Source organism: Photinus pyralis, unplaced genomic scaffold (assembly GCF_008802855.1).
Source record: "Photinus pyralis isolate 1611_PpyrPB1 unplaced genomic scaffold, Ppyr1.3 Ppyr1.4_LG1, whole genome shotgun sequence".
Lineage (NCBI taxonomy): Eukaryota > Metazoa > Arthropoda > Insecta > Coleoptera > Lampyridae > Photinus > Photinus pyralis.
The window spans coordinates 47,784,030-47,797,121 of record NW_022170249.1 but is presented as its reverse complement, the minus strand read 5'-3'; the positions used below and the strand labels follow the sequence as shown (position 1 = coordinate 47,797,121).

General features: G+C 36.8%; 1 protein-coding gene across 1 annotated transcript in view; it reads right to left on the bottom strand.

The window, feature by feature from the left end:
* LOC116170609 (orexin receptor type 2-like) overlaps positions 1–12,772 on the bottom strand; it is a gene marked incomplete at its 5' end in the record, with an annotated part of 43,247 nt that extends 30,475 nt beyond the window's left edge. The window contains 2 exon segments of the mRNA XM_031487116.1: positions 3,856–4,015; positions 12,542–12,772. Coding sequence (XP_031342976.1) covers positions 3,856–4,015; positions 12,542–12,772 — 391 coding nt within the window.
* Positions 12,773–13,092: the final 320 nt, after the last annotated feature.

Here is a 13,092-nt window from a genome sequence, read left to right as displayed (position 1 = left end):
GTCCTATCTGCATTATTAAGGTTAGCAATTTCATTTACTATTTTGTCGTAACTACTAATAATAATTGTAAATGTCCTATGAATGTAAACCTAAATGTTTTTGTATTAGTTTTGAATAATGTACGACAAGTGTAAGTGTAAACACACAGTAGCACAATATATCATATTATTATTATTATTAATATATCTGTGGTAGTGTGAAATCCGTCATTTCACGAAACGCCGGCAAATAGCGTAATGAATTAGAATTACGCCATCTGCCTAGGCTTTTCGTGAAATGCCCAACTCATGTTGGCGCATAGTGAAATACCGATCTCTACATGATTTGACGTAATTTAGAAGCCGTCGTTTCGTGAAACGACGGCGCGGCGTTACTTGCAGATTGTGTTCAGCAGCATTGCAATCTCAAAATCCGAGTTTCGCGCCGATCGTATACAATTTGGTGTGACAAAAATAATGTCGGAAAAGACTGAATGTGAGTTGTTCCAAGAACATTACAATAATTTTTACAAGGACAAAAACAAACGTCCATATACACAACAGCAATTAAAAGAGGTAAGAAATAGTATTATATAGTACATTTTGAGGTTATGTAGGTATGTTGAATTAGGATGATACTGTTACCATGAGGCAGACGTTGCCAAAAACAGGTTGATTTTTCATCAAATTTGAGTATATTTTGTCATTTTGAAGTATTTGAAGTATTCAAAAGAACCTCGACTGTTTTTATTGTTTTTCTATAAAGCGATCGATTTCGGGTTATGAGTTACCCATCATCAGGCTGTGCTAAAATTACAGGAATGTGAAGTTGAACAAAGAATTAAAATTATTATTACCGTCATTGATATGAGAAGCAGCGTATTCTTGTCTGACATGACAAGGAGTATTTGACGTGTGACATTAAATTGAATAAAATGGAATTTCTTGGTGGAAGTGCATGTATAGTATACGTATGTACAGTACATTTCACATTCGTATTCGTACATATACATGCATATTCATAGCGTGTACATTGTAGATTATTAGAGCTTTCAATATATGCATACCATATACTTGTGTTATTTGGGAATAGTCACTCTTCTAATGCTAGATCTATGCGAATGCTGCAATTGGCAAGCCAAAATATGGAATTAAGTATGTAATAAAGTTGCAGCAATAAAGACACAAAACTATAAAAAAAGAACATTAGATGAGGTAGAAATTGACCCTGATTTTGTGATGCCTTCATCCTCATCTTCAAGTTTACAAAGTTTAGAAGAGATTAATGAAGAAAGCAAATCCCCATCGCCAACCATCATTATTCATCAAAATATTCTTATTTGCCCTTCAAATTCACAAGTCCCCAATTTAATCGACAATGAAAGCAGTGAAGGTCTTGATCTCGGTTCTGATAGTACTTTTGTGACGTCAATCATCGATTTTTTAATTGATTCCGCACTCGCGCAATGCCAAAAAAAGAAGGAAGTTTATATACAAAAGTAGGAAACATTAGGAAAAGGCGAAGATTCAGCACATCACTAGAAAACAGAATAAAGAAAAAAATAGAGGACAAGGGGCCAAGTGAACGGAACCCCATAACGCATTTTGCTACCGGTATTTGTGCCACTCGATACACCTGGTTATGCGCTCAATTGCGCCACTTGAATTAAAGCTAGCGCCATTACGGTTAAGCCATAAAAATCATGCGCTAAAATGCGCCGTAAACGATGTAAAATATTTTCAAAATGGACGGAAATACCGGAAGTGGCTAGTAACTTCGTTATTTTAAATGGCAACCCCTATTTTTTATTACATTTTTGGATTCTACGTGAAATTTCAGTTCTTTTGATATCCACATGTCGATATCTACCATTTATGGTTTTTAAGTTATTTTGACTTTAAGAAAAGAAATGGCGGATGCAGATGGTACTTTGATAATTGATTACTTGAAAACGATTGTAGTCATAGCAACCCATTTTTATTAGTGCATAGAGAATGAATAGGGCTTTCATTTAGTGTACTTAAAAAAAAGTTAAGTTGCGGACAACCGCACCTATGGAGATCCAAAGTTATGAAACTTCAAAGACTAAAAACTCAGGTTTTTTTTAATTGAATCACCATTTTCTTACTATTACTATTACTACTATTAACAGACGATCAAATCAAATAACACTAACATCCATCGTCTTAATAGTATCTTTGACTTCTCCGCATTCCCATTAGCATTACTTTTACTTTTACTCGAGGTGCGTACATACAATTTCATTTAAATATCTTAACAAATACAAAAATTAGATTGCGCATGCGCAATATTATTTTTTCATCTTCAAAATTGTTTGAGGTTTAATGAATATTTACGGACACAGAAAACCGGGCATTTATATGTTCTTTGTAACAAGAACTTATTATAAAAGATACCATTCTTTGAAGGTTCGAGCAGTTTTTGGGCTGTAACTGTTTGGCTCGTTAGTCTACGTAACTAAAAAACAATAGCGACCTTTCTTATATCCTTAAGAACATGTGTACCAATTTTCAAAGCGACCGGACGTTTCTAAACAAAGTTATCGTGCACAGGCAGACGGGCAGACATACAGCAGTACAAAATTATAAACTATCTCGAGGATCGTTAATACATGAACTACATTGCGGCATAATGCATCACGTCCAAACCAAGTAAGTTAATACCTATGAGTTGGCGATTATTGCAAACCGAGTTAAAATTGCACAATTAGAACATAACTTCACCGCATACCCATATACATATATACTGCATTCATTATAAGAAGGTAGTAGGTACACATAAACCACAGTCTTTAAATTCATTTTAATAGTATAAAATGCGCCTTCAGTAAGGAATGTTTTTAATTTAGTTTTCAGGGTATTGTACGGTAAATCCCTGGTCTGGCCAGGCAGCAGGTTAAAAAGCTCAAACGAAATATTTACAAAACTTCTGTGAGTTTTATCTAATCTGTAATGCTTTATGTCACGATTACTACAATTTCGTGTATTATAACTATGTATATCGGACCTTAAAACAAAGTTCATTGGCACGAATCTTAGCATATAGAATACAGTGTAGTATAAATATGCAGGGAAATTTCAACAATCTGAATCTAATAAACACATTTTTGCAATCTTCTCTATAATGCAGATTGCCTATAATTCTAATGGCACGACGTTAGAGGACGTGTTGCACTTGCACAATTACCCCAAACAATGTTCCAGTAATATAAGTGAGTCTGAATCACTGATAATAGACCATACGTAAAATATTAGGGGAAACGTTTTCAGATAAACGCCGTAGGAGAAATATGTATTATTTTGGCTACTTTACTAACATGTTCCTTAAACGTTAATTTCGGATCAATGTTAACACCTAAAAAATTTGCATAACAAGTGTTATCGAAATCATTTTGTTTGAGTGTGATTAGCATTTGTACCGTGGCGAATTAAAGTTTTAAGTGACCCTCATTTAAAAAGGATAACTTACGAATTAAAAACTATTACGATGAATCCGAACAATAGTGGAAGTAAATAAAACTGTTGGTAACTTTCATATTCAGGTGATAACGAATGTGGTGTAATTGACCGTTTTTCATAATTGGCTAAATTAATGGTAAAAATTAAGTAATTCCCTTGACAATAAGCACCATCAATATCCGTTTTACAGGAAATAATATTGAAAATGCTGCTTAAGGTTGCCTGATAACCCTGTTCTGACAATTTGTAAGTTAGAAATAGCGTATCTTGTTAACTCATCATTAAGTAAATAAATAGATTCGTTTAATTCAATCACAAACATTAAGAACAACTAAACAAACCGGGAAAACACAGTAAAGTGCAAAATGTCAATAGTAATCGAAATGTAATTACATACCTAAGTATACACAGTAGATGAACAGGAAAATAGCACACGGCAAACATTATTACAACGGCAAACAACATTTTTGCGGCTTTTCTTCTAGATCGCAGTTGGCTCTCTGTACTGGTATTTGTATTCATGGCAAATGTGTTCATCTGTCTTCCGTCCGAAATATCTAAAAGAAAAATACGTGAGGTACAATGGATATCTGTCTAAAGTATGTTTGCTTAAGGGAAAAGAAATATAAATTGTTTTATAGGTTTTGGGCGATATGCCACGCGGCAAAATTTAACAATGCCATCAACTAGTAAAATCCCTTTAAACCGGTAAAAAGCCTTCAGTTTCGTACCGTGTATAGGAAACTACGATTATGTTGCTCTCGATGTGCTCGAAGGGGTTTGTTAAGGGACCGAATATCATTTGATCAATCAAGTATTAACGGATATGAAATTGGCAGTAATTACAGCATTCGGAGGAAATATACGGATTTGCTAATTTCCGTCCTCAAATCGACGCGACGGAGCGGTCTAATAGTATATATATATATATAATCATGAAACCTTTCTACCCTTAGGTGTAAAGGTATTATAGTACAGCTTCACATTTAACTTAAACAATTTCATTGTGATTACATTAAAAATGAAAAAAAAAGTAAATTCTCATAAAAAAAAAGTAGTATTTATGTGTGTACAAATTTCGCCCACTCTTTCTTATTCTTGGCCAGGGTTTTTGCTGCTCTCCATGTGGTATTTCTCGCCTCTAGTATCTTCCTTATGTTCTCGTCCCATGTTATCTTCGGTCTGCCCCTTTTTCTTTTGTGTTGGCTCCTGGATTCCCATACCTGCTTCACTTGTCTTACGTTGTCCATTCTTTGAAGGTGCCCCCACCACGCTAATTGTCTGTTTTCAATGAATTTTAGTATTGGTTGTACGTCCAGTTCGTTTCGTATGTGGTCATTACGTAGTCTGTCCATTCTTGTTACACCTTTTGTTCGTCTAAGATATTTCATCTCCACAGCCGTTAATTTACTTTTAAGTTTTTGTGTTAACACCCACGTTTCACACCCGTATGTCAAAATAGGTCTGTACACTGCCTTATACACATTTATTTTAGTTTGTTTTGAGACTTCTTTTTTACTTATGAAACTTTTGTTAATCGCGAAATAAAGTTTTAAGGAGTTGTTAATTCTTGCGTTGATTTCTGCATCTTCATTACCTGTTTCGTCTATCATTACCCCGAGATACTTAAATTGTTTAACATGTTCTATGGTTTCCTCGCGTAATGTGATTTTTGGATTCAGTTCTTCTGCTCCTATTGCCATGACCTTAGTTTTCGTGGTATTTATGCTCATGCCATTGCTTCTTAATTCCTCGTCCCACACCTTCAAATTGTTCTGCAAATCCTGTTCCGTGTTTGTAATAATAACTATATCATCCGCAAAAGCACATTCCGATACTAATACCCTATTCATCTGCCTATATCCTATAAAAGCCTTCTGTGTGTTAGCGTTGCAACTTTTAATAACATCATCCATAAAAATATTAAACAGTGTCGGACTTAGCCCTCCACCTTGTCGCAATCCTTGTGTTGTAGCAAAGAATCCTGATTTCATGTTTTTCCATATCACATCTAATAGTATATAATATAAAATCCACATGTTATAAACCACCTAAGCTCAATTTACCGAGTTTTGACGGTGAATACGACAGATGGACGAAGTTCAAAGACATTTTCCACAAGATTATCCACAACACATCTTTAGCAAACGTTGTGGAGATGCAGTATCTGAAAACTAACGCAAGGAAGAACCGGCAAGGGTAATTCCACATTTAAACATCACCGATACACACTGCTAAGCAGCATGGAAGCTCCTTAAGAATCACTCACAACCCACGGCTGTCAAAGTTAGTCGACAAGATACTGAACATACCATCCCTTCAGCAAGAAGGCTTGACTACACGATACAAAAGTCGAATTGTAACGAAGCATCCGGAGTTTATTTTTTGAGTATGTCGTTTGCAAGGACCACCCTGTATAGGAACGATTGGTTTGGGCTTCGTTACATAAAAAACCGTAACTTCGAGAACTTTCCGCGGTGTCATAGAGACAAGGAGATACCGTAATTAGTCCATCTACGACCATTCCTATTGGAATTATTTTTGTAACCACCGAATGCTCTCGTCATGGTGAATATGAGACACAATTAATATTTTTTGGTTTCAACGCCGTTAATTGTTTATAGTTCCCCATAGTAAGTAAAAGCAAGGATAGAACAAATTCCGAAGCGAGTTGTTTTCCTCGTTATCAGTTGGCGGCGTGCCTGCAAAAATTAGATAAGCGCCAGCCGGCTCTGTATCCGAAAACTTGCAATTAACAATGTTTATTAATGTAATGAGTTCATGAGCGCCCATGAATCCTTTTGAGTATGTATAATTAACATTCACTAATTAAATTAGTTACAGTAAAGGAGCGGCGATCGCAGAGATTGTGGTGTCAAATTTTGCGCGCTTAATTAATGCAGCGATTACCATATGTCCGGGAATTTTAGCACGAACAGTAGCCGAGTAATTAACCCTCTCATGCATGATTTATTTTAAAGAATAAAAAAAAACAAAATAAATTATTTTTTGTATTTATATAACTAGAAAATGGGTTACAGGAACTCAAAAGTATATCAAATTAAAAAATATATTCAAAAAAAGTCAAAATTTTAACTGTCCACTCTAGTGGACACAGTGCATTTTACATCCTACTTATGGAAATTTTCCATGCAATCTGGGCAACATGGCTCGTTACACCTTTTACATATATCTTTGGTCTTCCGTTTACACGAAGACGAGTGGCATCTTCTTGCATTTTTTATGTCTGTAAGTTTGGGCCAGTGTCCAAAATTGTCTTTCCGTATTTCTTCTGGAGCATGGTGGTTTGGTTTTCTCGTTTTCAGTATGCTAGTTGGTGGGGTAGTAGACCTGGGCCTTCCCCTTTTATTTTCTGAGTTTCTAGTACCCCTATTTATGAGTGTTCGGCCAACGCTTCCTTTGAATTCTAGGAGATCCATATCGCTATTTCCATCCTTCTTATACAGAATCCAAGAATTTATTACTGCTACATCCAGAAAATGCATGAATATTCTAATGTACCACCTTTTATTCCGCCTTCGCAAAGGGTACAGTGCAAGTAGTTGATCTAATAAGTCAACACCACCCATATTCTTGTTATAGTATTTGACAGAGAACGGCCTATTTACTTCAATAGTGGTTTTATTGGGCTTAGACCAACGTTTCACAGAACTTTGTGGTTCAACTCCTGCACATGTTGAACCTATGTGTATGGCATTGCTATCCATCCATTTTGTTATGGTAATATCCCCTGATTCTGTGGAAACTACAGAAGAAGTACCTCTTCCCTGTTTTTTCATGTCTTTTTCTGACATCAAACATTCTCCTGCTCCTGAAAGGCGATTTCCCCTCAACGTACCAGTAGCCCATATTTTTCGCTGTTTCAGCTCTTGCAACAGTGGCACAGAACAGAACAAATTATCGAAAAACAACTTGTGATTTTTGTGTTGGATGTCATCGCTGAGACGGAGAATAACATCTCCGCAAGCACCAAAATCGCTAATTGCCTCTCGTCCTCCTCCCGCTCCTTGGTATACTTCGAAACGATACATATATCCACTTACACCCGCTCTAACCCAAATTTTCACGCCCCATTTCTTAGGTTTCTTCGGAAGATACTGTTTTATGCTCAACCGCCCCTTTAGCGGAACAATCTGTTCGTCTATTGCCTGGTATTCTTCTGGTTCAGTGGCACTCAAAAAGTTCTTTTGAAGTTTATCGAGAAATGGCCTGAGTTTCTTGAGTTTATCGGTGGAATTAGTATCTAGATCCAGGTTATTTGTAAAATGTAGATGTCTCAGAATCGATTCATACCTGTTTACAGGCATAGAATCTGCAATGAAACTCATACGAAATGCAGCATCACTGTTCCAGTAGAGACGTGTTCGTGGATATCTTATATACGACATTATCAAATTTATACCCAAAAATGTTTGCAATTCATACTTTGTAAGGGTGAAGTTGGGTTTGTCCAACTGGTGTGCATATAAATTAGATTGAAATACTATTTCTTCTAAGATCTCATCAGAGAAATAAAATAAAAAGTAATCTATTGGTCTCTTACTTTGAGTTTTTCCTCCTTCCAAACCGAGGAATGGTGGTAAAGTACCAGGGCCATACATACTGTCAGAATTTACCCATTTCCTTTTATTGTCAATGGCCTTTTTAGATTTTCAATTTTTACGCCGCAGTAATTGGGCCAATGGTATTTCATCCTCTGAACTAAATTCACCGTCAGTATCCTGTAGCTGGTAGAGATTTTCGTCTTCAGCTTCGGATTCCAATTCAGACCCATCGGGTAAATTGAAATTGAACTCGGTGATGTCCAGCTCCGTATCACCCGCTTCAATCTCAATAACCTCTTCGATTTCAGGATTCTCTTCGACACCAATAATATCATTATCAAGATCAAAAATAACAGTCTAAAAATAGAAAACATATTGTTGGAAAACAACCCAAATTGCAGTGGACAGCTAAGTTTTGATTGATAATTATATTATTTTAATTAAATCGGCGAAGAAGCACAATGCACATGTCTTAGAGGACCACAATGCAGCGAATGAACATTTTTTACCTTTTTTCTGCCTCCTCCATAAAAAGTTCTAGCACTAATAGGTTGGAAACAATCGTCATCCATCTTGAATTGTATAGCACAACACCATACAACACAAAACATGTGGTTTTATGAATTCTACACTTTGTTGGTCTGTGCTGCCACTTACTGGTGATTGAATGAAGGTTGTGGAAGTGATCTGTAATGATTTCTAGGGGCCTGGCATAATGTGTGGCCTATATTTCAAGAAAAAATAACTGTCCACTACAGTGGACCCAATGCACGAGAGGGTTAATTAAAAATCGAATTGATTTCTTTAGATTTCGTATTGAATACGCGAAGAGTTGGATTTTCCCTGTTCCATTTCTACCAAATTGGGTTTCTTTAAGGTAAAAAGTCAATTTTGGAAGAGTTTTTTTGCCGTAAGTAAGTCCGCGTCTTTTGCCATTTTCGCGTGCCTTTGTAATTGCCGTAAGTTTGATCTTTTGTCTGTTTTACTGACCGTAAGCAAGTAAATCTTTTGACTATTTGATTGTCGTAAGTTATGTATTTTGCAACCGTGCCCTATCGATCCTTTTGCCGTTTTGCTTTCACATTTTTATCGTCATTTTTTTTAGGGTTTTAGGGTTACTGGAGTGACCGCCGCCATTTACTTGACCTGACCGCAGAGATAACATCTCCGATTGAGACTTCTTCCGAAGCTACTGAGATCCACCCGTCCTTCCGTAGATACCGCCGACGTCGTCCAGGCACGAGATTTTCATCAGCTGGCGCTCGAGTCCGTCCGTCCGTCCGTTCCCTGCACCACAGTTCCGCCGTTTTCTACCGCCGACTACGGTTTAATCAGTTACAATAACGGGCGATCAAAAATGAGTTGCTGTCGAGTAGCCTTTGGAAATTCAAGTTAAGTACGATTTCCCAAGTAAACAAAAATAGCAGTAGCCCATTACAAACTAGATAGTTGATAGCTTGTGCAATCAATATAGGTAATTATCACTTATAATACCACGAGTGCATTCATTATAATCGAATATACTGTATTGGACACGAAACGTATTCCCAAAAAAATACGTTGAGTGTATCAATATAGTATATTCTGATTGTAATGAATACAAGAGTAGTATTCGTTAGATTATATAATGAATAATTTGTCCCATGTTATAATATGTACTAAAAACACGGAATCAATATAGGTATTAGCAACAACAAAATTCAATTTATTTTGAATTGATATGGAAAACGCAGTTATTATAATAAATGTTGGTTACATTATTGTCAGTTTTTTGCGTAGTTGAATTTTCAATAGCGGTAGAGTGCAGAGTAGTGTTGTGCACTGCGAAGATTCCTTTCGTATTTTTTCTATTATGTGCGAATGGTGTTGGCTACTAAGCTTTAAATACGGTTTCAAAGATTCCGTAGAAGAATGACCAGTGATTTTAATTACTTCTTGTAGATTTGCGCCAGATTCACTCAAATTGCTTACTGTTGAAGACCTATTCGAATGGTTCGTAATTTTACGTTTTTTGGTATCCAATCCAATATGTTCTACGCCCTGAGACGTCCATTTACTTAACTGATTAATCCTCACTGGACAATTCTTATACCAAATTCCTGTCTGCAACCAGTCCGAATTTGGAGTCAAAAATAAACGATTGGTTTTTATATTTGCTGTTCTCTTGCTTAGCATTTTTTCTAAAAGACGTACTGGACATTGTTCTTTGCATTTCACATTTGGCGTCAACCATTTACATTTGGCAGTATTTTTTTCGCCACCCTGCGCAGTCTTGGAGAATACAGTATTGTATTCATAACGGCCAGTAAAGACGCCCACGTTGTTGACTTCCTTTTTAAAATACTCTAGCAAACAAAAAGCGGCTTCGTTACCTCTCCATGCGAGTTCCACGGCGGCAATGATAGAACTTTTTTTGGAGACCATCGGGTGTTGCTTCGTCAAAACTTTCAACAATTTTGCTGATTTCGTATTTCGTAAGAGCTGCAGAACTAACTTTCCTTTTTTCGGGAATTGCTTGCAAAAGTTTCCTTTTGGCGGAACGTGCCTTTCTAGCATCTTCAAAAATGATATCTTTAAAGGGATCAATTTTGCGATTAAATTCCTCAAAGTATTTTTTCTGAAGGCGTTTGGCTGTAATATTCCATAATGTTTTTACTACACTTTCTTTATAGTCGGTGCCATCTGTTTTTTAGCGCATTTTTGCAAAAAATTTTTTTTGTAAAAAGTAGCTTTGCTGGCTGGCTGGCTGGTCGGCTGGCTGGCTGGCTGGCTGGCTGGCAGTAAATGCGCGCCCGTAGAAATACGCTTGTAAAAAGACAAGGAGTGTACATGTAACTATCGGGGCCGTGTAATTAAGAACGTTAGGGATGGGGCTACCAGATTTGGAGTCGACGACATCTGGACGCCATCCCCGAGCGTATTATACTAACCTGGAGATTTTTCAGTTTTTATCTATCTTCTTCTACAGTTTTTCTCCGATTGTTTTCAAATTGGTATCGTCGGGAAGATCTTGTCAACGCGCACAACTCCTGCGTGGCGGAATTTTGTTTTTTTTTTTCCTAGGGGCGAAATAAACCACCTTTTGCGCGGCGCGCTTCGAGGGGTAGTCGACTTTGGGCGCCCAAAAGTTTCTTACAGCGCGAATCGCGGTCTCTCTTTCTCGTGTCACTAATAGAAGGTCTATTCTATGTGAAGTACCCAAAAGTTGAATACGATTTTATGCCGGGATTTTAGCGAAATCTACCAAAATGTGAATTACGAATGAACGGGACGTCGGAACTGTGTATCCACAAAGGGAATTTGATAAACCCCGACGAGATCTTACTGATGGTGGAGTCGAAACTTCAAATCCGAATTGTTGCGGGTGATCAGAAGTGGGTGTCGACAAAGGGAATATGGTAACCCCCACAGGATTTTACTGATGGTGGAGTCAAAACTTCAAACGCGAATTGCAAGTGCACGGTAAGTGAGAAAATGGTACCGACAAAGTGAACGTGGTAGCTTTCAGCAAGATCTTATTGATGGTGGAGTCAATATTGGCTAATAAAACACTGATCTGCCACACAAAAATGCGCTGAAGTCCCTTCGATCTCACACGAGGACTTTGATCATTTTTTCATATTAAAGGCCCAGTCTTTTAAGATACTTGCAAGTTCCTCGTTTAAAGTTTGGCTAGTTAAAACGTAATTCCTGTGCTTGCAAAATTGCGAAAACTGGTTCCAAACGTACCTAAGGGGTATTTTGTAGGGATTACGAAATAAACTTTTTCATACATACTTATGAGTTTTCACCGTGTTAGCCGGCATTAAATGATTTACTTCCTCACTAATTTTAGCATCGGAAGTATTTCCAAAACGTTCCATAACGAAAAAAACAAGAAATCTTTATGTAATGGAGAATAAATGTTTTTTGACGTTTGTTGAAACAACCGAAACCGATAAACCTATTCTGAATCTAGTAATCGTTAGAAGCGAAACACCAATAGTATTTTACATTATTAGCCAGGTAAGTGAGTTTTTACTGGCGATAGGAGAAGTTGCCTAGCGAGCCGTTAGGCGAGCTTGTCATCTCCTAGAGCCAGTAAAAACTATTACCTGGCGTATAATGTACAATATTTTATTTGTTACTCATTTGTAAACAATAGTAAACGTAAATAATTAGTTCTTAAATAATTAATCTTGAAGAAATGTCTAAAATATCATGTTATCCATGTAACAGAGACTTCCAATTAATTCTGGCCAATGAAATTACTAGATTACTAACTTGTAAAATGTTTACAGGTCTGCTGTCAGTTTTACAGGTCTGCTGTCAGTTTTACAAGTCAGTAGCGTTTAAACATGACGTTTACCCGTTTGCGTTTTGTCTTGTTAATCAACGTTTACAACTGAGTAACAAATAAAACGATTATACCACGTCGTGAAGAGTATATTCATATGTCAATATCATGGTATCTAAGGAAAATAAGAAATTTGATTGGCTGACGAAATAATGAGTTATATAATCGTAAATATTACTTACCTAACGCATGTTGTCTTACGTGCCCCGAACGCCATAAGACACGTATAATTTGACAGTAGGCCACCGTCATGAATATTAGCGGTATTACATACAGTAAAATCATCTTCGCTATCGTCCAATTGCGATCCGTTTCGAGAGACCAACTAGGCTCGCACTGTGTAAGGTAAATACTACTATAGTTCTGATATCCGCGGTCAGGAACGGTTTGATATACCAACAGTTCGGGAATATCTGGAACAGAAACACACATTTGTAAATGTCTGTACGTTTTTACGGTGATTATTTTAAATTAAACGTAGCACTGGCGTGTGTGTGTGTGTGCAATAAATTTCCTAAAGCAAGTAAATTGTTCTTTTCTGTCAAATACAGACCTTTGCAAAGAGCCTCGACTTTTAATCTTCGGGCCTCTATTTTAATCCGGAAATGCGAACATGCTTTTCCTCTTTTAATTAAGTCTGCGCAGTTCAGAAAATAATTTGATTTCTTACGTTTTCTATACTACCACCGATGTAATTTTCGAAATTTTAAAAGAATCAATCAATCAAAACGCG